This window comes from Ctenocephalides felis, unplaced genomic scaffold, assembly GCF_003426905.1.
Source record: "Ctenocephalides felis isolate EL2017-DRISC unplaced genomic scaffold, ASM342690v1 CF-g0.4_SCAFFOLD_01886, whole genome shotgun sequence".
Lineage (NCBI taxonomy): Eukaryota > Metazoa > Arthropoda > Insecta > Siphonaptera > Pulicidae > Ctenocephalides > Ctenocephalides felis.
In genome coordinates, this window is record NW_020538040.1 from 170,699,862 (window position 1) to 170,726,990 (window position 27,129).

At 27.9% G+C, this 27,129-nt stretch overlaps 3 protein-coding genes across 3 annotated transcripts in view; 1 reads left to right on the forward strand and 2 right to left on the reverse strand.

The window, feature by feature from the left end:
- Positions 1-18,320, reverse strand: part of LOC113376253 (cystinosin homolog) — a 28,198-nt gene extending 9,878 nt beyond the window's left edge. Inside the window, exons 1-4 of the mRNA XM_026616160.1 lie at positions 18,078-18,320; positions 8,062-8,164; positions 1,904-2,012; positions 902-1,075 (exon numbers count right to left, since the gene is read on the reverse strand). Coding sequence (XP_026471945.1) covers positions 902-1,075; positions 1,904-2,012; positions 8,062-8,131 — 353 coding nt within the window. The 5' untranslated portion in view covers positions 8,132-8,164; positions 18,078-18,320. The remainder of the gene's footprint in view (positions 1-901; positions 1,076-1,903; positions 2,013-8,061; positions 8,165-18,077) is intronic.
- Positions 18,321-18,567: 247 nt separating this feature from the next.
- On the forward strand, positions 18,568-21,955 carry LOC113377003 (peroxisomal membrane protein 11C-like). The gene is made up of 6 exons (XM_026617156.1): positions 18,568-18,823; positions 18,886-19,068; positions 20,626-20,807; positions 20,969-21,037; positions 21,338-21,473; positions 21,543-21,955. The coding sequence occupies exons 1-6, from the start codon at positions 18,770-18,772 to the stop codon at positions 21,612-21,614; spliced, it is 696 nt and encodes a 231-aa protein (XP_026472941.1). The 5' UTR covers positions 18,568-18,769; the 3' UTR covers positions 21,615-21,955.
- A 336-nt stretch (positions 21,956-22,291) lies between these two features.
- Positions 22,292-26,539, reverse strand: LOC113377750 (vacuolar protein sorting-associated protein 16 homolog). Its single transcript, XM_026618163.1, has 15 exons — positions 26,401-26,539; positions 25,846-26,035; positions 25,638-25,784; positions 25,435-25,573; positions 25,012-25,255; positions 24,627-24,924; positions 24,320-24,445; positions 24,118-24,245; positions 23,915-24,047; positions 23,688-23,825; positions 23,450-23,611; positions 23,209-23,358; positions 22,812-23,059; positions 22,526-22,726; positions 22,292-22,448 (listed from the first exon to the last, which is right to left on the reverse strand). Exons 1-15 carry the CDS (start codon positions 26,454-26,456, stop codon positions 22,307-22,309), a joined length of 2,502 nt encoding a protein of 833 aa, XP_026473948.1. The 5' UTR covers positions 26,457-26,539; the 3' UTR covers positions 22,292-22,306.
- Between the last annotated feature and the right edge of the window lie 590 nt (positions 26,540-27,129).

Genomic DNA, 27,129 nt, shown 5'->3' on the forward strand with positions numbered 1-27,129 from the left:
GGACAGTCTCCACCAAAAAATGCAGGCACCTCCGCAAGAAAAGTGATGCAACTCAAAAATGATAAAAATCACTTTTTGTGCTTACTAAATTCCAATTAGATTAATCTCTAACTCTGAAAATGATACTTCAATTTTTTATTATTAAATTAACTCAAATAAAGTTACAGAAAAATTACAATGCCAAGATTTGGGGAATTTGGATGCTATGATACATACAAAACACGATACACACAAAACACTACCGCATATTTTGAAATAATTAGGGTTGATCTGAAAAAGCAATTATTATTTCTTATTGAATAAACATGTTGTTTCGCGGACTTTACTTTTAGAAGTGAACAATTATTTCCATCAAAACACTCCGCTACCAGGCGTAGCAACCATTCCGTGTAAAAGCTCAATGCCATGAAGATTGTCGCCTTCATGGCCAATATAATAAAACGAAAATACGTCCAAACATGCCGGCGGCCTTGAAAAGCTACAGCTTTTAAAAATATAAACGATTTGAACTAACAATAAGTATAGAAAGTATATAAAGATTTTACGAGTATAAAAATTGATTAACAATGTAATAGTGACAATCTAATATAAAATTATTTTGCATTACAATTTGCATTAACTAATATTTATAAGTTCTTTAATTATACTCTACTACACAATTTAACTTTTTGACTTGTGTCACTTTTCTTGTGGACTGCGATATACTTTTGTTAATTATTCATAAAACTCTTCTATATAAATTTCATAGTTCGTTGCAAAAAAAGTTCAAAATTCAGCACAAGCATTTTCACTTCTTTGTTCCCATAATTTTCTGCAACTCATGTAAAATCCAATTGATTATTTAAAGTATTACAAAAACAATTAGCAAATTTACAACTAATCAATATTAACTTATTATTACCTCTCATTATTCTGGCTAACATTATAAGTTATAACAGTGAATCCTGGATTTATTCCTTTCAAACTAATATTATAGGAACCAGGATCACTGACTTCCAATTCGGCTGGTTTGATTCTGAGAAGACTCTTGTGTTCAGCGTAGAAGTTCACCTGTACAGGTTGAACTAACTGTCGTCTGTAATTTCCAGTGGTTTTGAATTATGAAAATAATCATCAAATTCGAAAGAAAATGATGATTAGTAATAGAAACAAATAAAATAAACATTAAAGTCGTAGTAGAATTGATATAGAAAGGAAATATTTTGTTTGTATTTTCATATGTAAAATTGAAAGTTGTATCGTATGACAAATAAGGGTATAATAATTCCAAATCGATAGAAAAACCTGAAGAAAACTTTTTTTGAAATATCTATATTTGAAACACACAAAACTTAACCCGAACGTGGTTTTGATCACAATTTGCTGCTAAATGAAAATTTAGCATATCATCTCTCGTCATATGTCGTTTTACTGAAAATATTTTATTCTAAAATAAACCTTGTAACAATGCTATAGATTGTTTTAAAATTTTTAACCAGCTATCCTTTAACTTTCCTAGATTCTCTTCACGAACTCTAATATTTTTCAAGTAATTTATTCCTTAGTCTAATACTCTTTTGAATTCGCTTATAGCAGTAATTTCTAACTTAAATTCAATCAATTAAAATTCAATCATATTTCAATGAAATAACTAATTACCATATGTACAAGAATTTTTTTTCTATTTTAACTTGTACGTTTTTTGTTTAAATTTGTTTTGATATAATTTAGTATTAACAGTTAAATCTTATTATAATAGTATTTTTAACCCTCGGTATCCGAGTGGAAAGGGTTAATACCTTCTCATGCTAATCGGTGAGCTATGTTATAAAATAATTATAATAAAATAATTATCAAATAAATAAATTATAATAAAAAACTGAAAAATTAAAATAAATTATTTCAATTAAATTAAATGATTTACCTGACTTCTAAGTTAAATGCACCGACATCACCCACCAGAATTGTAATATCATGTGTTGATAATACAAAAGTGTCATCCGAGCTAGCAGCTGCATTTTGCCATAAAAATACTGAAAATGTAAAATATTACCTACAACTTACTTAAAATTTTCATGGGTTACCAATAAAAAATGATTAACTTCATATTTCCACTTGGAATACCTTGCAAATTTTGCAAAAAAAAATTAAATCAACCATCATCTCACCAATGTCAAGAATTTACAAAAACATTTCTTAAAATTTCTTTTCTTTAATAACAATAATAATTTATTGTAGGTAGTACATAAAATATGTAAATATTTTAATTAGTGTACTATTAGTCATTAGGTATTGAAAATAAAATTTGGAATATGTTTAAAATATTTGCCTAATAGCAAAGAATAAATTAAATATTATTTGTAATTAGTTTGAATAAAAAAATAGTAATATCATAGTATGGCAATATAGATCTTCTGGGCAAAAAACGCATATAATGAAAAGTGGATACTAATTAAATTAATGTAAAACTAGTGGGTCGCATGACATCGTGCCTTAAGGCAAATTGCTGGAACTTCCCGTACCAAAAATTATTATTTTTAAAAGATTGAAAATGATTGATTCCTGAAAAAATTAGATTTTTGAGGAACTAAAATTTTTGACAAAAACTTACTTTTTTTTTGAAAAAAAAAAAGACTTTTTGAAGAAAAATTTATTTTGAAATATTTTGGAAATTCTGAATTTTTTTCAAAGCAATCGTACTGTAAAATATTATGTATTTGAAACTATTTTAGAATGTTTATCATTATTTAAAAAAATTGAATTTAATTCTACTCTACAAACAATTTTTCAGCACATTTAAAAAAAATTGTATTCTATCAAATACAACTAATTGCAATGTTAAATAAGTGATGATTACCAAATTAAAAATTATTCTTAATGCGATCCAAATCTAGCAAAACACCTGACCCAAATTTTGTCAATTAAGGTCATTAATGGAAAAGTATTTGAAAGAAATCAATGTCATATATACACACAAAAATAGTTCGCATTGTTGAACAAATATGTGTGCAAGGAAGTGCATAATTAACACTATAATATTATGTTTATTTTACTTGATGAAGCCATTGGGTTCATTACTCAACATTCTGACTTTTACTTCAATACCACATCGTTCCCAAACTTGTAATATATTTCAAAGATAAAAATATTATGAATAAAAAATCATTTTTTAAAATATAATTATAATTAATTAATTCTCATTGAAAAACAGTACTCTGTTTTCTAGTTAAAATTCACAAAAAATTAGTTCAAATTTAGTTTTAATTCGCTACAGCTGGATTTTGTCCTAATATCATCACAAATATTGTCATACGTTGACCAATTGATTCTTCTTCAAAAATATAAATATATATATATATATATATATATATATATATATATATATCAATTACCATTGATTAAATCTCTCCTAAAACAGTGATATCTTTATAGAAATGATTTTTGCTTATCATTGCAAATTTTAAACCCAGCTCATTAATTTATATAAACAATAGTCGTTTATGTAAACAATACATAAAACATGTAATGTATTTAGAATGTTTGAAATGGCAAAAAGTATTCATATCAAAAATAGTATCGTTTAGTAAATATAAATAAATGTTGAATATTCGGTTGTTTTGATTTGAAATTAAGATAACTGTGATAAAGATGATCGATTAGAGATAAATGCTTAATCTTAAAATAAACAAAAACTATATCTGATTACACATGATACATCATTCTTGCAAAATACAAAATTGAAACTATGAAGAAAATTTTATAAACTTGATAGGACTATCTCTTTGCCAAAAAGAATAATATTGCAATAAGAAGTAATATAAAATATTATAGTTTGTTCCAAGTGGAAAAGCCCTTCGTCGACATTGCCTTATTAAATTAAAAATTTTCGATATTAGAGAAACGCTTGTAAAAAAAAATTGTAAAATAGAGACAGGCTAACCATTGGGTTGCTTTCTAGAAAAACCAGGTGATCAAAAAAAATCATCACAGCATCTCATAGAACTCTTAAAATCTGATTTAGAGTTCTATAACATGTTGTGATGATTTTTTTAATCACCTGGCTTTTCAGAAGGCAACCCAATGGTTAGCCTACCTCTATTTTACATTTTTTTATATATTTATATTTTTACATTTTTTTAATATATTTTATAATTTCATATATTTAAACAATTTATATATATATATATATATATATATATATATAATGGGTAGTAATGGCTTAGGTTCGTGAGCTGAGTTAAATTCCAACTCGATTCAGGGGAGAATAGTGTGGAAGATTACCCATTGTCATTTCACTATAAGCTAATTCCAATTGGAAACATATTTTTGATCTTTATTTTCAAGTGAAAATGGATATCGCTGCCGCACGATGTCAGGTTGTCCAGAGGTTCGAACTCAGAAAGTTCCCGATTTGTAAATAATCGACTCAATCGATATGAAGTAAAATTTAGCAACTCTTATAATTGTGATGATAAAATTTTGAAAATTTGGCACCGCCAAATATTCCAAACATTCATTTATTTTTATAATTTCGTAGGCCTATAATATTTAAGTTAGGAGTTCAGTAAATTACTACAGCTCGGCAGATCTCTACCAAAAACTAATCAGCACGAGTTCCAACTGATATCTTTCAAAAAATCAGAATTTATGGCGAAAACGTGAACTAACAATTTTGCACTTATCTGCTAATTACAAAAAATTGTGGTTGGGCCGATTGTCACACAAAATTAATGGACGCGAATCTTTATTGAGTTTCATGGAATGGCTTTTAAATTGTTGAAATCAGTGCAGCCATTTCTTAGAGAACCTCGATAAAATGTCACATATTACTTTAAAAGATGAGTATAAAATCAAGTTAAGAATAATAACATTCTAGATCCTCCCCCCACGAAGTAATGCCTAACGGCGGTTTCCGTGAGGACCAGAGACAAGGGCAAAGTGGAGATTTTAGTCGGTATTATACCAGGGCGGTATTGTGTCCGACATACCCAGACAAAAGACCAGTCTGGGATGCATAAAGGCATTTCCTTCGCTATAGTAAAAAATAATAAAACATATACACTTATACTTTTTCTAATTTTGGTATCGATGATTCCGAATGCCTTGAAAGATCGAGAAATCATAAAATTGGCATATCAGAGGGAAGTTAAAAAAGATAATATAAGTAAGAATATGAATCAATTATTCTTTCACATTAAAACGCAGATGAAAAGAATTAACAAAGAGGTTCTATTATAAATTATAATTATATTTTTATGCGTCGCTAGAATTTTTATTACATATATAAATGAGACGCATCTAACAATCCTTATCACGTCTGGCTCATGTCGCAAAGGACTAATTGGGTAACTGTCTGCGGAAATAATCATTGAGAGAAATTAGATAGCAAAAAAAAATCATATACGAAGAAAACAAAAATGGACCCGAGCAAAGATATGAGCAGACTTTATGGAAAAAAATCGGTCGTTATTTGAAATATTGTAAATGTTACTCTTACAATGTTATAATTATTTTAAAAAAAATACGTAGATATAATGATAAGACGCACATTGTAACTTTGAATGCTGAAAAATGTTTAATCAGTTGTATACAAAACAAATTGATATATAATTAGGACGCGTGCTAATTTTAAATTTTTAGATTAATAACATCACAATTCTGGCATTATATATATATATATATATATATATATATATATATATATATATATTTGAATAGTCTTGAATCTGATGCTGATATATTATGTTTAATTTGAGTTAAAAATTCGGGGTAGAAATTTATTTAAAAACAATACGTTTCGGTTAGCACCTTAGCCTTCATTCAGTATGTTATATTAGGATACAAAATTGTGTTTATTATTATTATTATTGTTGTTTTTCTATGAAATTTCTTAAATATTATTTATTCAGTTTTAATTTTTATAGTTAAATTGGTTCACACAGAATGAAGGCTAAGATGCTAGCCGAAACGTATGGATTTTAAATAAATTTCTAAAAACTCTCATACTCTTTTTATTGATGTAACGCCCGACTTTTTAACTCAAATTGAACATATATATATATATATATATATATATATATATATATATTTATATGTGTGTGTGTGTGTGTATTTATATATACAGCATACAATTTAATGGTAAATCAATTTTTGTGTAGTTAAGTTCATAAATACCGACTTAAGTTTTTTACAATGTTCAAAAAAATAGAGAAACAGAACAACTACATAACAGTAAAAAACGAACGCAAACGTATAAATATGTAATAAAATTTAAATTCTGAGGATGGTGCGAAATCCAACGAAACATTCGCGAAACAAATGTATACCGGTTTGTTTATTGAACACAACAATGTGAAATGATTTTCAAACCTGGTTAAATAATTATGAAATAATTTCCGAGCTTTTACATGTAATAATAATATTATTGATAACAAAAAATACATAATCATATTTGATTTGAGTTTGGAGTTTGTTCGCAATGAATATTTTATTGAATTAACAATAGAGCCCAAAAAAACGAGGCCATTTTAATTAAAAAAAAAAAACAATAGAGTCCACAAAAAGGAAAAAGAAAATTATTGGTTCGATAGTGTGAAGTTCATGTTAATTATTTTAATTCATAACTATTAACATGCATAAAACCATATGAATTTGTCAGGTCGGTTCCGAAAAAAGTGCACTCAAAAAATCAAGTACTTTGAGGTTAATGCAAATCGACTATTGTACGCCCAAAAAAAATCTGCATTATGTCAACATTTCCAACGTTGAGTCGTATTTTTTAAATTTATTTGATTAAAAAATATATTTATATATACTTATATAATATTTCAAACTTATTTATATTTTATATATGAGTCAGTGCAATACATAAAAAATGTAGAAACTTAAATATATAAAAAAGTAACATTGTGTAAAGTCTTCCACGTAAATTAGAATTTTCTTAATTAACTAATCATAATAATGATAATTCACTATAACACTACTTCACTATTTCTTGCCAATTTAAATAAAAAAAAAATATCGATTTTGCAATGTTAATATTTTTTTATTTAAATTGACAAAAAACAGTGTAGTAGTGTTATTGTAAATTATCATTGTTATTATTAGTTTTTTAGGAATATTCCGGTGTACAGAATGTTACTTTTTTATATATTTAGCTTTACTTACTTTTGTTTAATTGTCACATAGTTTAGTTATTTTAAATTTCTGTTTCTTTCAATTTGTAGTGAAACGTTTGGAAACAATAAAGATCTTATAAATTTTGAGTATTTTTACTTGATGTATTGCTCTGAAGATTTTGACTCACAAAAAAAACTCAACATTAAAATTATCATAAAATATATATAAATATTAGGGTGGCTCTTAATATGGACATTTTCGAATTTCCTTGCTCCCAAGAGCTCAAATGGTTCCAAATTGATAAAAAACAATTCTCTGAAAGTTTTAGGTCTTAATATTAACTTTTAGATAGTGCGCAATTCAATCAAACTTTGTATGGATATAGCATGGAAAAAATTTCGAAAATTTTAAAAACTTTTTTTAGGTATAACAAATGAATTAAAAGTGATAATTTGTGTCATCTTTTATTGAAAATTCGACGCTTCGCAAAACAGTTTTTTTTTAATTTGTTTTGTAGAGCGTCGAATTTTGAATAAAACTCATTCATTTGTTCGCTAAGTTATATCTAAAAAACATTTTTAAAATTTTTGAAAAATTTTCCATGCTATTTCCATACAAAACTTTGATTGAATTGCGCACTATCTAAAAGACAATATTAAGAGCTTAAACTTATAGAGGATTTTATTTATCAATTTGGAAGCATTTGAGCCCATGGGAGCAAGGAAATTCGAAAATGTCCATATTAAAGACCACCATAATAAATATATGTATATATTTATATATCAATATTGCCAGACACAGGTGTGAATATAATATGAATATAAAAATATATTACAATCATCACATTACCACATAAAATACACACAAAATTTGCATACACAATTCGTAAACAAAAAAAAACTATTTTTTTTAACAAAATGTCACATCACTTAAAACCCACAAATAAAAAGAAAAATCACATACCGGTTGATGTTAGTGTAAGAAAGAGGCCAGGGACTAACAGGGAAAATAAATGCTCCAGCTGCCTTTTCATTTTCTTGCGACGCTATCGGCTGCTCGGCTGACTCTGTGGACAAGAAAAAACTGATTTGAATTTGTACGGCAAATAGTGGAAGAGCTCGCTAACTTTTATACTTTGTTGAACATAAAATATTATTGTAAACAATAAATAAATGTTTATGCATTCCCAAAATTGCACCGAATTCTCTGAATGATTACATGAATCACATATAATATTATTTGTATGATAATTACGATAATTAGTAGGGGCTTAATATTAGACTTACAGTATTTTTATAAAACCTAAAAAAAAAATTTTGATGCAAAATTATTAAGAAAATTATTAAAACTTCAATGTGCAATTTAAAACACTAATTTATATGGGCTTTATATTTAGTGCTCGATTACTTTAAGTCGAAAATTTCATATTTATAATCAAATTAGGGGGCGTCCATTAATCACGTGAGGTTTTTAGGGGGAGGGGGGGTTTGAAAAAAATCACAAAATATCACGTGGGAGAGGGAGAGGTATAGTAAGATGTCACGTGTATTTATTTCTTAACTACTTTTTTAAAAAAAAGTTCAAACATTTTCAAAAAAAAATCACAAAATGTACAATTTTTTCACGTAACTAAAAATACGCGTGATGTTTGGTGGGGGAGGGGAGGTAATTTCGAATATCACCATGGATCATCATGGGGGATAAAAATCCTTAAAAACTCGATCACGTGACTAATCGACGCACCCTTATCAAATAATAAATAATTAAACATATTTTTTTAAATATTCTTATACAATAATTTTTACACTTATCCTAAAACAACAAGTAAAGTTGTAAGAATAAAATTAGGGTTTAAAAATACAAAATATTCTGACTATTGATTTTGATTTGAGCCTATTTTTATTCCTATAACTTTACTTGTTATTCTTTTAGGATAAGTATAAAAATAATTGCATGAAAATTAAAACTAGTGGGGTGCATGGAATCGTGCCTTAAGGCAAATTGCTGGAACTTCCCGTACCGTAATTAAAAATCTTGGTTCGGAACCCAAAAAAATTTACACAAAATGTGTACACATTATTAAAATCTCTATCAAATATCTGATAATTTGATGAACATATGTCCAATAAACATTTTTGACCGCCAAATGATATTTTTTAACTTATTTTTATTGAGAGTCCATAACCGCTGGACCTGCCTTCCCAAAAATTTAATCAGTTTTTTACTTGGCAATACAAGTAAAATATTTTTTGAATTATTAAAATCGGACGCTCCGTTCTATTAAAAACTGAGTTACCGTTTTTGGCACTTTTTGCCCCGTAGTTTAGGAACGGCTAGACCTGCCTTCGCCAAAAACTAATCAGCACGTCTCCTTATCAATACGAATCGAATGTTTTTTGAATTATTCAAATCAAATGATCGGTGTTCCCGAAATCGTCGACGAAAATTTGTATCTGCACACACACACACACACACTCACAGACATACATCCATTTTTTCTAAGGTATGAGTATAAAAATTTTCATTTTCGATTTTTTTGCGATTACTATAACTAACCCTACGGGAAGTTAGAAAATAATGTTACAGCTTTACTAATTTAGTTTAATTAATTTAATAATTAAGTTTTAGCTAAGTGTACGTTTAAAAAAAAACAAGTAAAAATGATGAATAAAAACAGGCTTTAAAAATACAAAATCATCTGACCATTGATTTTGTATTTTTAAAGCCTATTTTCCTTCCTACAAATTTACTTGTTTGATATGTAAGAATAGGTGTAAAAATTATTGCATAAAAATTCATGAAAATAATGTTACAACTTTACTAATTTAATTAAATGAATAGTTATTTATTTTAACAATTCAGAATTATCTAATTGTAAGTCAATGTGCACGATTTCAAAAATAAGTTGATTAGCAAAAAAGTACATTAATTTTTTTATTTCTTCTTAAACTGCAATTAAAACTTAAAGGTAGTATAAGTTGTGATAATTCTGAGTTTTTTCAGAAGCAACCCAACGGTTGGCCTATCTCTATTTCATGTATTTTATTAATAGTAATGATTTTCGATTTGATGATGATGATGCCAGAGAAGGGCTATTTTCAGTACGAAACATATTGCCATTTATATTAAAAATATAAATAAATTTTATGGAAGAACTTTTATCGTTCCAAATAAACTGATATTGAAGCTGGGCTTAAAAAGAAAGGATACGTGATAGTGCAAAAGAAAACAAATAATTTTTAAGGAAAATTACCACATATATGGCAGTTTTTGGCACAATGCATCAACATGTAATGTATTTTATTATTCGAATTTCTCTAATAGTTAGTAATGTAATAATAACGTAGTAATTTTTTTTTGTTAAACAATACCAGGGAAAGGCTATTTTTACTTGCACATTTAAAATTATATTAAAAATATAAATAAATTCAATTTCATGGATGAACTTTTATCGTTCCAAATACCGAACTGATATTGCGGCTTAGCTTAAAAAGCGAGGATACATGATAGTTTTTTTTATTATTATTATATAGTTTTATATCTGTCTTGAAATGGACAACAAGTTAAACAGCAGGAAAAAAATACTTGACAATATTTGACATATTTCAATATAACAAGAATTTTTTTAATCTTGCTTGTTAGTGTTGTGGTGTAGTTCTCTGGCAAGTGTATTTGAATGATCCTCGAAACGGCTTTTGTAATTGTCTAAATGTATTCAAGGATATATGATAGTAACAAATAATTTTTAACTTCCCGTAGGGCAAGTTATAGTAATCGCAAAAAAATCGAAAATGAAAATTTTTATATATCTTTACGTTTCAAAACCTTCTGAACATTTTGGCATACCTTAGAAAAAATGGATGTATGTGTGTGTGTCTGTGTGCGTGTATGTGTATGTGTTCGGATACAAATTTTCGTCGACGATTTCGGGAACACGGATGAAGCGATTTGGATAATTCAAAAAACATTCAATTCGTATTGATAAGGCTGATTAGTTTTTGGCGAAGGCAGGTCTAGCCGTTTCGGAGATGCGGTGCAAAAAGTGCCAAAAACGGTAACTCAGTTTCTAAGAGAACGGAGCGTCCGATTTGAATAATTCAAAAAACATTTTACTTGTATTAACAATATGAAGAATTGATCAAATTTTCATTAGGGCAGGTCTAGCGGTTTCGGAGATCTAGTTAAAAAAGTAAACGTCTTCAAAAAGTCTTTTTTTTTTCAAAAAAAGTAAATTTTTGTCAAAAATTTATAGTTTCTCAAAAATCTAATTTTTTCAGAGTAAATTTTTCTCAAAAATGTTAATCTTTTTTTAAAAAAAAATTTTTTGGTACGGGAAGTTTCAGCAATTTGCCTTAAGGCACGATGCCATGTGCCCCACTAGTTGAAAATTGTAATTACTGCTATTCTTCGTTGTACATCTTGTACGCTGTTTTCAAAATAATAAATTCGAATAAAATCAAAAGCTGGAATATATAATTCAAATACAATATTGCGTTTATAAACAGTTTTTATTACTATTTATAGCCGAAAAAATAACTAACAAACGTATTTTTTAGCTCTCCGTCTAAAAAGCTACAGACACAAACATTTACAATATAAAACATATCGCAAAACTGTAACGGGCTCCAATCGCTCCGGGGACTTTATCATCATGTCACATAATCGCATAGAATACTCGCATCAATGCCAATGGACATTGGAAAATTTATGGCCAAACACAAATCGGAATTGTAAATTGAATTTTTTCTAAAGCATTGAAATCATTATCATCAAGTTCAAGTGCACCAAGTTTTTTTAATTAAAATTTCGCACTATGGAGCAGAGAGTTTTATAGCGCAAGTTGTTTGAGGTGTATTATGATTAGTAACAAATATTGTTACCAAATTGTGAATTAAAAATCATGCACCGTGATAAACAAATCAATTGAATCAGCAAACCTCAAATGCAAAGAAAATTTAAAAGCAATATTTTATATACTATTTTTATATGAACAGAAAAAAATAACACGACAGGGATCTTTGGATCGAATCCTTAGAATTTTAGAGTTAATTTGGAATTAAATAGAATTGGATTTGTGAAGAAAAAGGGAAGATAGGAGTTAAATAGAATTAAGAATGAAGAAAGAAAATGGAAGGAAAGATAGGAGTTAAATAGAATTAAGAATGAAAAAAGAAAATGAAAGGGAAGATAGGAGTTGAATATAATTAAGAATGAAAAAAGAAAATGGAAGGGAAGATAGGAGTTGAATATAATTAAGAATGAAGAAAGAAAATGGGAGGGAAGATAGGAGTTGAATAGAATTAAGAATGAAGAAGTCATGATTGAAGAAAATAATTGAAAAACATTGAAGAAAAAAAAAAGAATACAATATATAAGATTGAATATGATTGAAAAAAATAGTATAGAATATAAAATAAAAATGTTGTAGGGGGCTAAATGCTCAGAGTAAGCGAGGCCAAATAAAATTTAAAAAAAATGGTTTATGGAGAGTCCATATTTTAGCAAGCAATTTTTACTTCGATTTGTTGGGTTTTCTTGCTGCATCTTTAACTAAATTATCTAATAAAGTTCCATGGTTCATGTGAAAATTTTGTTAATACTATCGTCGCAATTAACGTGTTAATAATATGCTTTTGTTTTAATATTTCAAGTGAAAATGTATCAATTACCAAATGATTTCATGAGGGCGGGATTAAACTGATTGCGAGTTCATTGTGATTTTCTAGGAAGGAGGCTTAACCACCACACATATATACATATATATATATATATATATATATATATATATATATATATATATCTTGATTATTTCTATAGCATATTTGATTTCAGCCAATTCGTCGAATTAAAAAATGAAATAATATTGTCAATTTTTTATTTATACTTCGATGTGTCATGAGCAATTCATCCAGGAAAAACAAAACTATATATAAAATTATAGATATGAAACTCATTTTAGCGTTCCCGATTCACATGCTGGAGGTTCTGAGTTCGAATCTCCGGCAAGAAATTGAAAAAAAAATAGATAGTTAATTTGAAATTATAATAGAATTATGAACTGTAATAAAAATATGTATGTAAAATAAACAAAATGTATAAAAATTAGAGAATTAGAATTAAAATGAATTGAAGTAAAGAGTTTAGCAGATTAAATGAGAAGTATAGTAGAAAAAGTAAGAAGTGTTTAGAAGAAGAAATGAGAAGATAGTAAAAGAAGAAGAAAGAAGGATGACAATAAGTTAAGAAGTACAGAAAGAATAGGATTATATAAAGAAGATATGAAATTGAAAATTGTATAGGATATATGGTTGTATAGAATAATGTAGGTGGCTAAATGCACGAGTAAGCGAGGCCAATAAAATAATAAAAAAAAACTTTGTGTTTTTTTTCCTGGTACGAATAACTGACTGATGACACATATCAAGTATGGAAACGTATAAATAAAGAATTATCAATATTTATTAATTTTTTTCAATTCGGCGAACTGGCTGATAAACACATAGGCGTTTTGTGGTGTAATGGTTAAGCACACGGACTTGTGTGAACCCCGTTCTGGACAACCTGACATCGTGCAGTAGCGATGTACAATTTCCCTTGAAATTATTTTTTTTAACATTTTTAATTACAATCTGTCACACTTAAGACATTCAGTAATTGTTTTGATTTTATTTTATGGAATTTTGAATGGATGGCAACCCAATAGTTGTCCAACCCAATTATGACTAATTAACTATACTCCAAGTATTTGCTGACATTTTTATTGTATACACTTGAAAATAGATATCGAAAATATGTTTCATATTGAAAATAGCCCATCTCTTACACTATTTTTCCCTAAATCGAGTTGGGGTTTGACTCAGCTCACGGACCTGCCCTAGGGCAGTACAACCCTTTGTTATTATTATATATACCTTATGGATCTTAGATAATAGGTATATTACCTGAGGTATATTTGGTATTTTGTAAGATAGGATATATTTAATATTTGTTTTTTGGATATGTAGTGTATGTATGCTGTAATAAATTGACCTCGTACTGACCATATACAGCATAGTTATATGCTTATAGGTTGTATGTACCGATCGCAGATTCAATCTTATCAAATTTACTAATGTTTAAAAAAAATTAGATATAACTACTTTCAAAATCCTTGGTTATCTTTTCAATAAATTCTAATAAATATGCTGACAAATTAAGCTAAAAACTTAAAACTTAACGTCATTGTAATAATGACATGAACATGCATTATAATTAAAAAAATAGTTACGTTTAACTTGACAGATAGATAATTATAGATAATTCTGTATCAGTGTTAAATAAATAGAAAAAATACTGATATGCAACTTTATGCAAGTCAGATGATTTGCAATTTTCATTAGGTACAGTTGAATAATCTTCATACACATACGGCACATGTATCAGAATACGTCATGATACGCATTGGACAGGGAATAACACAACATTAGTCATTGTTCTTGCAAATCGGAACAATCAGTGTTATCAAAGAATCATTATTATTCTTGGGAGTTGACAAAAACCGCAAAAGGACAATAGAGAATTACTGCACCAAAGCACCACTTTAAAATAAATAGTAAACACTCTGATTATACAGCCGCAAGAAATGAAATATTTTACAACAATATTATCAGAGCTTTCTCGTGGCTTAGTATGGTTTAGAGTATTCGGAAGGTCGAGGTGCTTTGGGCAGCCTGATGTCGAGCAGCAGTGATAACGATTCATAACATTTCATTTTCGCTAATTTCTTTACCACTGAGACGGGAACATAAAAAAGAAAATATCGATGAACGCAAACTAAATATGTTCGAAAGTTGGATTTCGGCCAATAAAAGTGAATATGAAAGTCGGTTACGGTCTTAAGAAACGTTGAGAAATGCATACATTTATAATAAAACCCTATAAAAAAGCGGTATTTTTAACTTCCCATAGGGTAAGTTGTAGTAATCGCAAAAAAATTAAAATGAAAATTTTTATATATCTTTACGTTTCAAAGGTTTCCAAACATTTTGGCATACCTTAGAAAAAATTGATGTATGTGTCTGTGTGTGTATGTGTGTGCGTGTGTGTTTGTGTGTACGTGCGGATACAAATTTCCGTCGACGATTTCGGGAACAAAGATCAACCGATTTTAATAATTTAAAAAACATTCGATTCGTATTGATAAGGAGACGTGCTGATTAGTCTTTGGTATAAGCAGGTCTCGTTGTTTCGAAGATACGGGGCAAAAAGAACCAAAAATGTTAATTCAATTTTTGAAGCGTTCGATTTATATAATACAAAAGACATTTTGCCTGTATTGACGAAATGAACAACCGGTAAAATTTTTGTAAAGGCAGGTCTAGTGTCTCCGGAGATCCAATGAAAAAAGTATAAAATAATGCCATTTGGCGGTCAAAAATGAACATTAGACATATGTATATCGTATTATCAAATAGTTTATAGAGATTATAACAAGAAAAAAAAATTGCAAAGTTTTTTTTAATAATTTAGTTTTCGGTACGAGAAGTTCCAGCAAATAGCCTTAAGGCACGATGCCATGAACCACTAGTTGATATTTGAAATTTGACCTTTTTAGTTTAGGAATATTTGGTGCCAAATGTTCAGCTTTATGGACAGATCCTTGAAAAAGATGCGGAGCCGATGCGCCACACTTTTTATAAAGTTTTCATCAATAAAAATGCCATTTAGTCCACATTCGGCTTCACTAATAAATGTAATCAAATATTTTTATAAATCAAATTCATTATGAACAAAAAGAAGCAGCAGCAGGTTGCCGACCTCTGCACGAATAAAGCTTTTATGCGCTTACGATAACAATTTATACCTATATTAAAATATTCACAACCAAATGAATAAATCTTCAATTCCATTTTTTTGCGAACAACATAAATTTTGCGATCGTTAACATTTTTGCTAAAAATTTAAAATAATAGAAGATGAAGCCTTAATTATTGTATAATTATATTGGCAAAACTTTTGAAGAAAAAATTGATCAAGAGCTTAGGAATATTACCAATAAACCTACCAAATACTTTTTTTTCAATATATATTTTAATCACAAGTCGTATAAAATAAGAAATGTGTAATAAAAATAGATGTAGTATCAGTCTTGTACACAGCTTTCCCAAGATATAACTTTGTTTGTTTTTTTTTTTAAATAAAAATGCAAAATTATCAGACAATTACAAAAGTACGCACGTGTCCAAAAATAATATCTGATGATAAAAAAATGATACGGGAAGAAAAGTTCAAGTTTTTGTGAACTTCGTGCTAAATCATTAGAAGATTAGATTATAAATATTAATAATAAACTATTTATTTACAATGTTATAAAAGTAAAACAAAATATTAAAAAAATAATTAACTAAATAATCTATATTGCAAAAATTAAACACAATTTTGCGGATTGTAGTCTTTTGTATCCAATATTATCATATATATTCTTGCAACAAATAAAAGATTTTATTTAAAAAAATAGCCTAAAATTAAATAATTAATGACTAGCCTTCTAATCATTTGTCACCCACATCACTCCCTCACTCATCAATTATAAAAAAGATCACAATGTAGAATATAATAATATAATTGTATGTTTTAAAATATAATTGTATGCTTTGATGATTTAAAAGATCATAAAACATATGATTAGCAATATCATATTTTTAAATATATATATAGTATGTGTATGTTTCAAATGATGTATGTTACTATATTTATAACCGTTGATAATTACTAATAAATTAACAATACATTAAAGCAGCGGTTTCCAACCTGTGGGGCGCGCCCTCTCAGGGGGGCGCGTACATCAGTTTCCAGAATACTATTATCGAAAATAATAGAAAATCGAAACGATTTAAAAATAAACAAAAAATAATTAATTTTTATGCATATTTTTACATAATATTGCATATTAATTTGTAGTCTGATAATATCAGTTGAGTATTTATAAAATTAAACTGTTGAAAAAATTAAGGAGGGCGCAACAATTTTTTTAAGTAAAACTTCTTTAGGCGCGACTAGGGTGTAAATCCGTACAAATGCAACGGAAGGCCGTTACGCCCGAACTGTTCGTCATTCGCTCTCGATGAGATCATTTCAACACGGGTCGATTGTGATTAGTCATCGTGTATGTGAATCTGAGATCTGTCGTTGTATGCCTACCGATTTCAACAAGGAAATCGACATAGATAAATAAACATTTTAAAGTTACGTCGTAGTACAAATCTTAATTTAATGAAAAATGCCTGAATCAGAAGAATATTTTACCCTGTTTCTTGAAAATAATAAAACAAATTAAACATTTGGGCCGTGTACTAAACGTAAATTTATTGATTAGAAATTATTTCTATATTATTCGTAGTTTCTATAAATCTTTGAAGTTATTAAAATGGTCAATATTTTTATGCAAGACATATATTACAGCTGTTTAAAGAATGAGATTATATCGCCAGCGAAAGGTTCATTTCTAAATGCTAATTACAATGACAAACCGATCCTCTCATATTTGAAGTATGACTTTAATTACATTATTGTTTTTAAATATTATGCATATTAATTTATTATATAAATGTGTATAATGGTTGAAACTAATAAATGTGTGCATAACGAGTGTTACCATATTACTAATAAACATTATTCAAAATTGTTATATGATGTATTTATTTTTACTTAAATGCCATCTTGTACAGTAGCAAATAAGTTTTACTTCAATCGCGTGTGAACCTTACGCGCACTCTTTTTTTGTTAAAGCAGGGGGGCGCGGTGCAAAAAAGGTTGGAAACCACTGCATTAAACCAAGGAAACGTTACAGATAAGGCGTTACTTATTGTTAATAATCCAAGAGTTCCATTATCTTACTAAATTACATCAGAAAGATTACTATAGCAAATAATTTGATAATTATCATGACATTTTGGAATTATAAATAAAATAGCAAAAACAAATAAAACTGTCATATTTACCTTTAATTGTGATCTCCTAACATCCGTTCACTATGACATATGACACTAATTATTTGAAAACAATCAACAACACTCACAACACATTTCATTTAATAAATATTAGACACATTAACTGTATAACAAATTTCCGACATTAATCGCATTATGTAGTGACTACAAAACAATATTTGTGATTCATAATGAAAGGAAAAAAGTTTTTTTAACACTTTTATCACAGATTTAAAAATGTCAAACCAGTTGCCTGTTACCATTCGTTATTTTTTAAACTTAACTAAAGTGTGTCGAAAAAATTAAAATGCTTTTATAAGATCACACCAATTTGGCAAATCATTCACGAATTATTGCATATACAAAACATGATAGATGACACTTTTGTTGTTGGTTATGGTTACTTATCAAATAGATAAAATTTGTTATTGACATTGGGTTTTTATTATCCCAGTGTTGGCAGCGATGAACACGATGCTTTATTTATTTTTGACACCATTATGACAGTTTCAGAATTAAAATATCTTACTACTACAAGTTTTGACGTGACATTTGATATTAGAAATCTGTAAGCGAGTAGAAGGAGATATGAGGCGAAATTCAATACTAGAATTCCGGAATGAGTTGACCTTTAGGCATTCGAATTATAGAAGTGTTTATTTCACCATCTGTCTATAGAAAAAATATAATTTTTAATAGCAATCATGATTTTAGACGAAATATGTGAAATGCTAAGTACTTATAGCGGGAGAGACAAGGTAAAATTTCAATAGAATCTTGATAAAAACCATTCTTTTTACATCACTTGTCTGTATACTAGGTGATGAGGACATTGTGTTATGGAATGAAGCTTGCATCAGGTTTGACAATTGATAAGGATCCTGCCTTGTCTAAAAAATTTCAAATATTCAGTTCACAAATGTCTAAAACTAGGGCTACATTGAGACTACTTGATGATATACCTATGCTACAGCATACTCTTCAATACGGACTTGGTAGAACGGTATACACATTTTGTATTAATTAACACGTTGATGGGCAGATAAAACAAGTAAAGTTTAAAAATTAACACTCTTTTAGTTTATAGAATGTTAGATGCCCAGACAATAATAAAATATATCTTAGATGAATAGATTTATACTTCATAACAGTCAGAAAATAAAACGCAATTGAAAAAAGAGTGCGCATAAGATTCACATGCAATTAAAGTAAAACTTTTTTGCTATTGCATGAGATTGCTTTCAAGTTAAAAATAAATACATCATATAACAATTTTGAATAATGTTTGTTAGTAATGTGGTAACACTCGTGATGCACACATTTATTGGTGTCGACCATTATACACATTTATATAATAAATTAAAAATTATATATTTATATTAGCATTAAAAATATTTATAATATTTGAAAACAATAATGTAATTAAAGTTATACTTCAAATATGACATGATCGGTTTGTGATTATAATTAGCATTTACGACTTGAATCTTTATTAGAGAAATTAAGTAATTGCTGATTAATAAATTCTATAATATTTGTTCACATTCAGGTTATGTTAAACAACGCCTAAAGAAATATTGTTTTTACAATTTCACTTATCATGTAATAATTGTGTTTGAAGAACTTCAAGTAATTAAAATTAACATACATTCATTGATGGCTTGTATTTTTTTTACTTTTTTGCTGGTGATATAATCTCATTCTTTGAACAGCTGTAATATCTGTCTTGCCTAAAAAATATTTTCCATTTTAATAACTTCAAAAGTTTATAGAAACTACGAATAATATAGAAATTATTTCAATAAACTTACGTTTAGTACATGGCACAAATGTTTCATTTGTTTTATTATTTTCATCATAATTATTTACTATTAATTAATTGGGAACAGGGTTAAATATTCTTTAATTCCGGCATTTTTTATTAAATCAAGATTTGTACTACCATGTAACCTTAGAATGTTTATTTATCTATGCTGATTTCCTTGTCGATGTTGGTAAGCATACAACGACAGATCTCTATTCACGCGACACGACGATTAATCACAATCGACTGGTATAGAAATGATTTCATCCAAAGCGAATGACATACAATTCGGGCGTAGCGCTATTTCCGTTGCATTCTCACAGATTTACACCCTAGTCGCCCCTAAAGAAGTTTTACTTCAAAAATTGTTTCCAAAATAAAACTACATTATGTTTCCTTTTGTAACCCGACAAATACAAATTTGTGCTGTTATGTGGCTAAAAAGGACCGTTGCTTTTTAGATGGCTATTGTCGCATAGTAAACTTTGCTTTGACGGCAATAGAGGCACATATCCGTTAACGTGTTAATATTTATTATGATTACTTTCACTATGTTTTCCTTCCTGTTTTAAAAAGTTTTTCAACATTATTCTATTGCATATATAATTTCAATTGAACTGAAAAAAAATATAATTTTTTATTTTCTTTGCTTCATAACTAAAATATTACATTCTTTGATATTAAATTTAATTTCTGAATAATTATCATTGATTTTAATATTAAAGTAACACAAAAGCCTTTTTTTCCATTTGATAGGAACCTGATAGTTGCTTGTCATTTTTGGGTGTTGTTACAAATATTATAGACCAACTTTATTATCCAATTGAGAAAGTATGCTGGTTGGCAGAATATAAACTTCTTAATGTGGAAAATCCAAACAAATGGGATAATATCAGTTCTGTGTTTTGGGTTGCTTCTATTTACTTATCGCTTATGAAGTAAGTTATTCTTAGATCTTACAAATGATATTAGTGAAAGAATAATTCATTAAGACTTAGATTAGTTTGGTTCTATAAATTTATTGTACTTATTCTGTTGTCGAATAATTTGAGTGCTTTTCTCAGTGACTTAATATTGATAATAATTATTTGTTTTCAAGATCTTTGAGGAGTATAAGTTTGATTCATAACCACAAGATGTGCTTACTTGAGAAAGGTGTTAGACCCAGGTACTTAATATTGTATTGGATTTTTTATATAAACATACATAATATTTTTGATAAATATATAATAAATAAATTTTTACCTCAATATTTGTCTGAAACATTAGTAAAAATTTATGACGGTGGATTGTTTTATCAAACTCACTTTTTGTCTTAATCAAAACTATTAAAGATGAATTATAATATGAAACATACAATTCTCACATTTTCATTGATGCCATAAATATCTATTGATCCTTCATATAACCCATTTTATACACTTTTTACGGAAAGAGTCCTAATATAAGGTACTAAATATATTCTCAGCGATATTATGGATAGATTATTGCAAGCTCAGCAGTTAGAATACATAGCAAGCATAAGAGGAGCATTAGATCTTATACATTCTGTTAGTACTCTGCCTGAAGGATGGCTTTGGGGTGGAAGACTTAATTCAGCACAAGTATGGAAAAATTATTTGTTGAATATCATAATAATTTGAAATTTAATTTCAACCAAGTAAATATTTTAGGTAGGGTTGGTTGCTACTATATCTTCATTTCTTGGCATTTATCAATACTACTTAAGAAAGAGGTCCAAATAGTCACTATAAAGAAATGTATATGTATTTTGAACGCTAATGTTCACAAGAACTGATATAATATTAACAATTTACAAAAAAAAAGGTTCTAAGTCATCAAATCTAGTTACAATAAATTCTTTTTAAAATCTTATATTCAAGTGTATATGGTGAGTGGTGTTTTATTATTATTCTGATTTTACATAATCAATGCAAAATGAATTACAAAATGGAAGTAATGGTTTATGAAAAAAATAAGTCATGTTAAATACTTTCCAAAACTTTATATTCAAATGTATGTGGTATGAGTGGTCTTTTATTATTATTCTAATTTTGCATAATCAATGCAAAATAAAGTACAAAATAGAAGGTAATGGTTTATGGAAAAAATAAGTTAAGTGAAATATTTTTTATGAAAATATTAAATGACGTTGAATGATAATTAAAATATTACATTCAAATGAATGTGGTGTGAATGGTCTTATATTGTTATTTTGATTTTGTGTAATCAATAAAAATGGAAAATAATGGTTAATGGAAAAAATAAATTTATTTTATACAAAAGTTAATTATTGATGTTTAATTTATTATCTCATAATAATTTATTTTTAATAAGCATACAAAATTTCTGAAATTATTTTATACATAATAAATACAAATGTTTAACAATTTTCTAATAAATTTATAACATTCAATATATTAACATTACTTTTTATTTACTTAGCAGCTAACTGTTCTATATATTTCTTGGTCAGCTCAGCAACTGTATTATTCGAAGTACCACAATGAGCTTGGACAAACAGTAGACTCTGAACATCTTTCTGTTCAAATGCTATCTGAGCTGCTTTATCCAGCATTCTGAAATAAATTTTGTACAAATAACTTCTTATTTGCTACATATTTAATATAAATTTTGTTTCTAATAATATGTTTACTTGAGCTTAACATAGTATTTCACTTTCAAATCGTCCTTGCATCTGGAAACATATTTCTGAGCTTCAAATATATTATTATATTTCAAACACACATCTATAAAAGGCTCATAACCCACAGGACTTTTCCGAGCCTTTGAAAATTTTTCTAATTCCGACCATTCATCATTTTCTGCATAACTTTCTATGCGTAACCACCAGTATCTGAAATACATTCGATCACCAAGTGTTCAAACATTTGAAACCACCAAATTGGTATTTATTTAGCAATAAATGGGCAAAATATCACCTTCGATCTGGAATTTTATATTCCGACTTGAAATTGTCAGCAAGCTTGATCTGTTGTAATTTCAGTAATGCCTTTGCTGTTTGATGTATAGACAGTCCCATAAAGCTGCGTTCAAATTTTTCCTCCAGCCTTCTTTGGTATTTATATAATTTTCTTGTTTCATCACACAAAGTAACTCCAATTTCATTCCTTGCTTTCTTAAAAGCTTCCTGGGCTGCAGATAAAACTGTGTCTCTTGTTGTTGAATTCTGAAATAAAAATTTTGACTAAGGAAACAAATCTACTACGTTTATTAACACTATTATTAAATGAAAAAAATGTCTTCTGAAAAATTGCATGTGTTAAGCCATTGTTAAGTATTTAAAAAATATTATTTATTAATTATATTAGAACTCACCTTGGGTTCTAAGCTTTCAGTAATATACAAAGCAGCTTGGGAGTTATAATCATCTTCTTGAATGTATATATCACGCAATGCTTCTCTATTTTTTCCTTGTGAATATTTTAAATACAGACTTTGCGCAACTTGAAAATTACGAATTATCATCTGAAAGTCACATTTTCAATAAATTTGTTTTTATTAATTACTTTATGCAGCATTTAATATATTCTTGCAATTATGAAAAAAGCAGTTTTACCTGGAACTTAGATAATGATGTTTTACTCTGAATATCAATTATCACAGCATAAACTAAATCGGTATCTCCACTTTCAATTGCTTTGATTAATGCAGATTGACCTTGATCTAAAGTTAATAGCGATGATACTTGTTTCTCAACATAAACTTCATGATCCAGAAGCTGAAATAATAAAAAGGTCAATAAATTATTCAAAAGGTTAAAATAAGCCATCACCAAACATAAAGAAATATTTTACCTTTATAGCTAAATCCTTCCTGCCGTTATCAGCAGCATACTTTGCAATGTGCCAGAAAGAAAATTCTCTTGGATTATGGCTTACTTTTTCAGCAATTTCTTTCGCTACAATTTCAGGAGGAACTTTTGATTGAATCACCTTGAAAATATACTTTATTAAAAATGGGTTTCTAAATTTCAAGAGGTATATCACAATACATTTATCATTGCAGATAGTTTACAGTTTACCTTATGACGTGCCCAGTGTGCTAATATTCCTTTTTCAGACAGTTTTAAATATTTTGCAATCTGAATTGCTAAATAATAATGTTTTCTCAATACTAATCTGTCCAAAAGCACTTGGGCTGTAAGGCATTCAAATCTAATAAAACGTGTTAAGACTTTTTTTCATTTAATAAATTAAAACCATTATTTAAGCATGTCAAGGATACTGCGTATATGTTAGCGGAATCCCGACTCGTCTGTCTCTCACTGCATTTAGTACTCTTAGAATTCTGCACATTTCAACATATGACTTTGGTGAATGACCATTTATGAAACCTTTTCCAAAATATGCAGCCTATTTGAAATGATCATTTCAATAAAATATAAAGTATTAACTTAAATATATATATACATATAATAAAACATTACCCTTATAAGCATTTTTTGCGTTGAAGTATCAAATTCTAGAACAGCTGCTTCTAAGCATTGCGCGACTGCCTTAGGTAATTGATCTTTAACTAGAGTTATATATTCATCAGCTCTATGATTTCGACGCTGAAAATGATATTATAAATAGGTAAAAAATCTTTTTTTTTTAAAGAAAGGCGTGATAAAGAGAGCTTTTTAGTTAAATGTGAAATCATCTTTAGAAAATATAAATATACATCAACATTTGAAAATTTTAAAAAATGTTATAATCATTTCATATGCCATATAACATAACAAAATGATAAACCTGAAACTGTTTGGAAGCCTCCAAGAGATAAGAACCCGGATCTGTGCTATTAATTCTGAAAATCTGCTGCACAACACTGGGAACTTTCTGTATCATTTCATGGTTAGCTTCTGATATCATTCGTACTCCATCAATTTCAGGAATCAAATGAATGTTATCATAAGGATACTGTACAACATCACCATTTCTTCCAACAACATATAAAATATTGGACCACAAACCAATGACAGCTTCTGTACCACACCAGACTAATTGCTGAAGTATGGCATCAGGTTCATCAATTTTAATTTCACAGTACCTACATAGTAACATTAATAAATGATACTTCTTCAGCAGTAACTTGATTACTTTGTTATTTCATTCATAAAAATTTATTCAAATATACCCTTTCTGCAAATCCAAGGATCCTAACCAGAGAGTTCCAGAATCTGTATATATTGCAATATGTTTATTATTCAAAGACACAGCCATACCACAAATATGAGTAAATTCAGTAGATAAATTCAATTCTCTTGACAAAGGCAATTCTTTATCTTGGTATAAAGCATAAATCTCATGTCCACATGAGACAATAGCCATAGTATTTCTGTCCTCGGATAGAACAGTCCAATATAATGTTGCTTTACTACCTGTAATGTAAACTATGTAATTTCATTGTTATAAATTTCTTAACTTATTTTCCATAAATCATACCCAAAATTAATCAATATTTTAACGACAATAAAAAGTAATATACTAATATTCTTTTAGTCGAACTCATAAGTTCTAATAACTTTTTGTATTTTGCCATGCATACTTATTTAAATACCTAAATAATTACTAGGCAATTCTGGTAGTTTCCTAATCTTTGGTTCTTCTATATTATTAATAATAAAAATTCTACACGCTGATGTCATCACAGCTACACCTGTTCCACTATTCGTTAAAAATATTTTTGCATCTTTCACCTAAAACAAATGAACAATGTACTTTGTTCATGTAATTTAATAATAATTTTTATTAGAGTATTACTTTTAAGTCTTTTGCTTCAGTACCCATACTGAATGTATGCAAAAATGTTCCAAATATATCATACAATGTCACATTTCCATCTTCCTGAACGCAAATTAATTTTTCTGCATCTGACCATCCTAATGTAATTATATTGCTACCGCTCCACTATAAAAATAAAACATATAAAAATATTTAACTCTATATAAAATTAATTCAAAATATTAACCACTATTGATGCATTTTTCTGGCCAGACGATGTGTATATGTAGATGATTGGGTTTGTAGAGCCTTGCACTCTTATAATCTTTTTGTAATTTCTCATTAAAGCTATTGGTCCGCCATATGGTGCAGCATAAAGCATCATATCATTCAAGTTTATTTCATTCTGCCACCCCATACAGTATAATTCATATTTCCTATTGGAGAAAAATATAGTATTCAGACAACATTATGTACGCATAATGTATACTAAAAAGCATATATATGAAGTGTACAAATTCTCAACTTATGTAAAAAAGGATCAAAAGTTTATCATATCTTTAGATAATAGGTTTTTATATAAATGATATTTGTATAGAAAAATATAGCAGGATTCTACTAATACTGCATATTACGATGAAATATATATATATATATATATATATATTATATATATAAAATTAAATGTTTTATGAGGTTGAAATTAAATTATTTTGTATAAGAAACTTCAATAAAAATAAATTGCAATACGTATAAGGAATATAACTATAATATTTTGTTGCAATCTTTTACATTTCAATACCTATAATATACATCCCTTCCCAACGTAAACCAATCAGCAGTTATCATAGCAGACATGATATACAGGCAGTATCACTTTTATAAATACTAGACATTCATAAATATAACTATATAATGAAATACTTAGATCAAGTTCGTTGAATTGCACAAAGTGACAGCTGTCAACATTGTGCAGTAATCAAAAATAGTATTTATATTATGTTCAGTAACACCAACTCAATAATAACAAATGTCGCATGCAAGGAATTTTAAGAAAAAATAATCATGCGTAAGTTGCTGGATCTGGATCTTTAGACTTCTCTGTCATGTTGACACTCTATAAACCGTAGTCTGTGGATCTTGTTATACAACATAAAGCAAACAAAATAATCAAAATGGTTGATTGTGTGTAATGTAATTAACTTGTAATATCATTATCTTTAATAATTCTGGAAAGACTGTACTGATTAAAGTGAATCAATCAATTATCTATTGTTTGTGCTATGTTACCCACGAGTATTTTAAATGTAGTAGACAAATGTTTAGTGAATAATTTCGTAATAATTTACAAGATGGTGGTCTTTTGTTTATATTTTTGTTCTGACTTTAAGTTAACCTTTGTCAATTGTGATGATTGCCCAAATATATGTTCGTGCTTAGGCACTTACATGGATTGTTCTAAAAATTTTGACAAAAATACCAAATACATCGCCCAGTTGGGTAGATTCACTGTAAGTATTATTTTCAATGT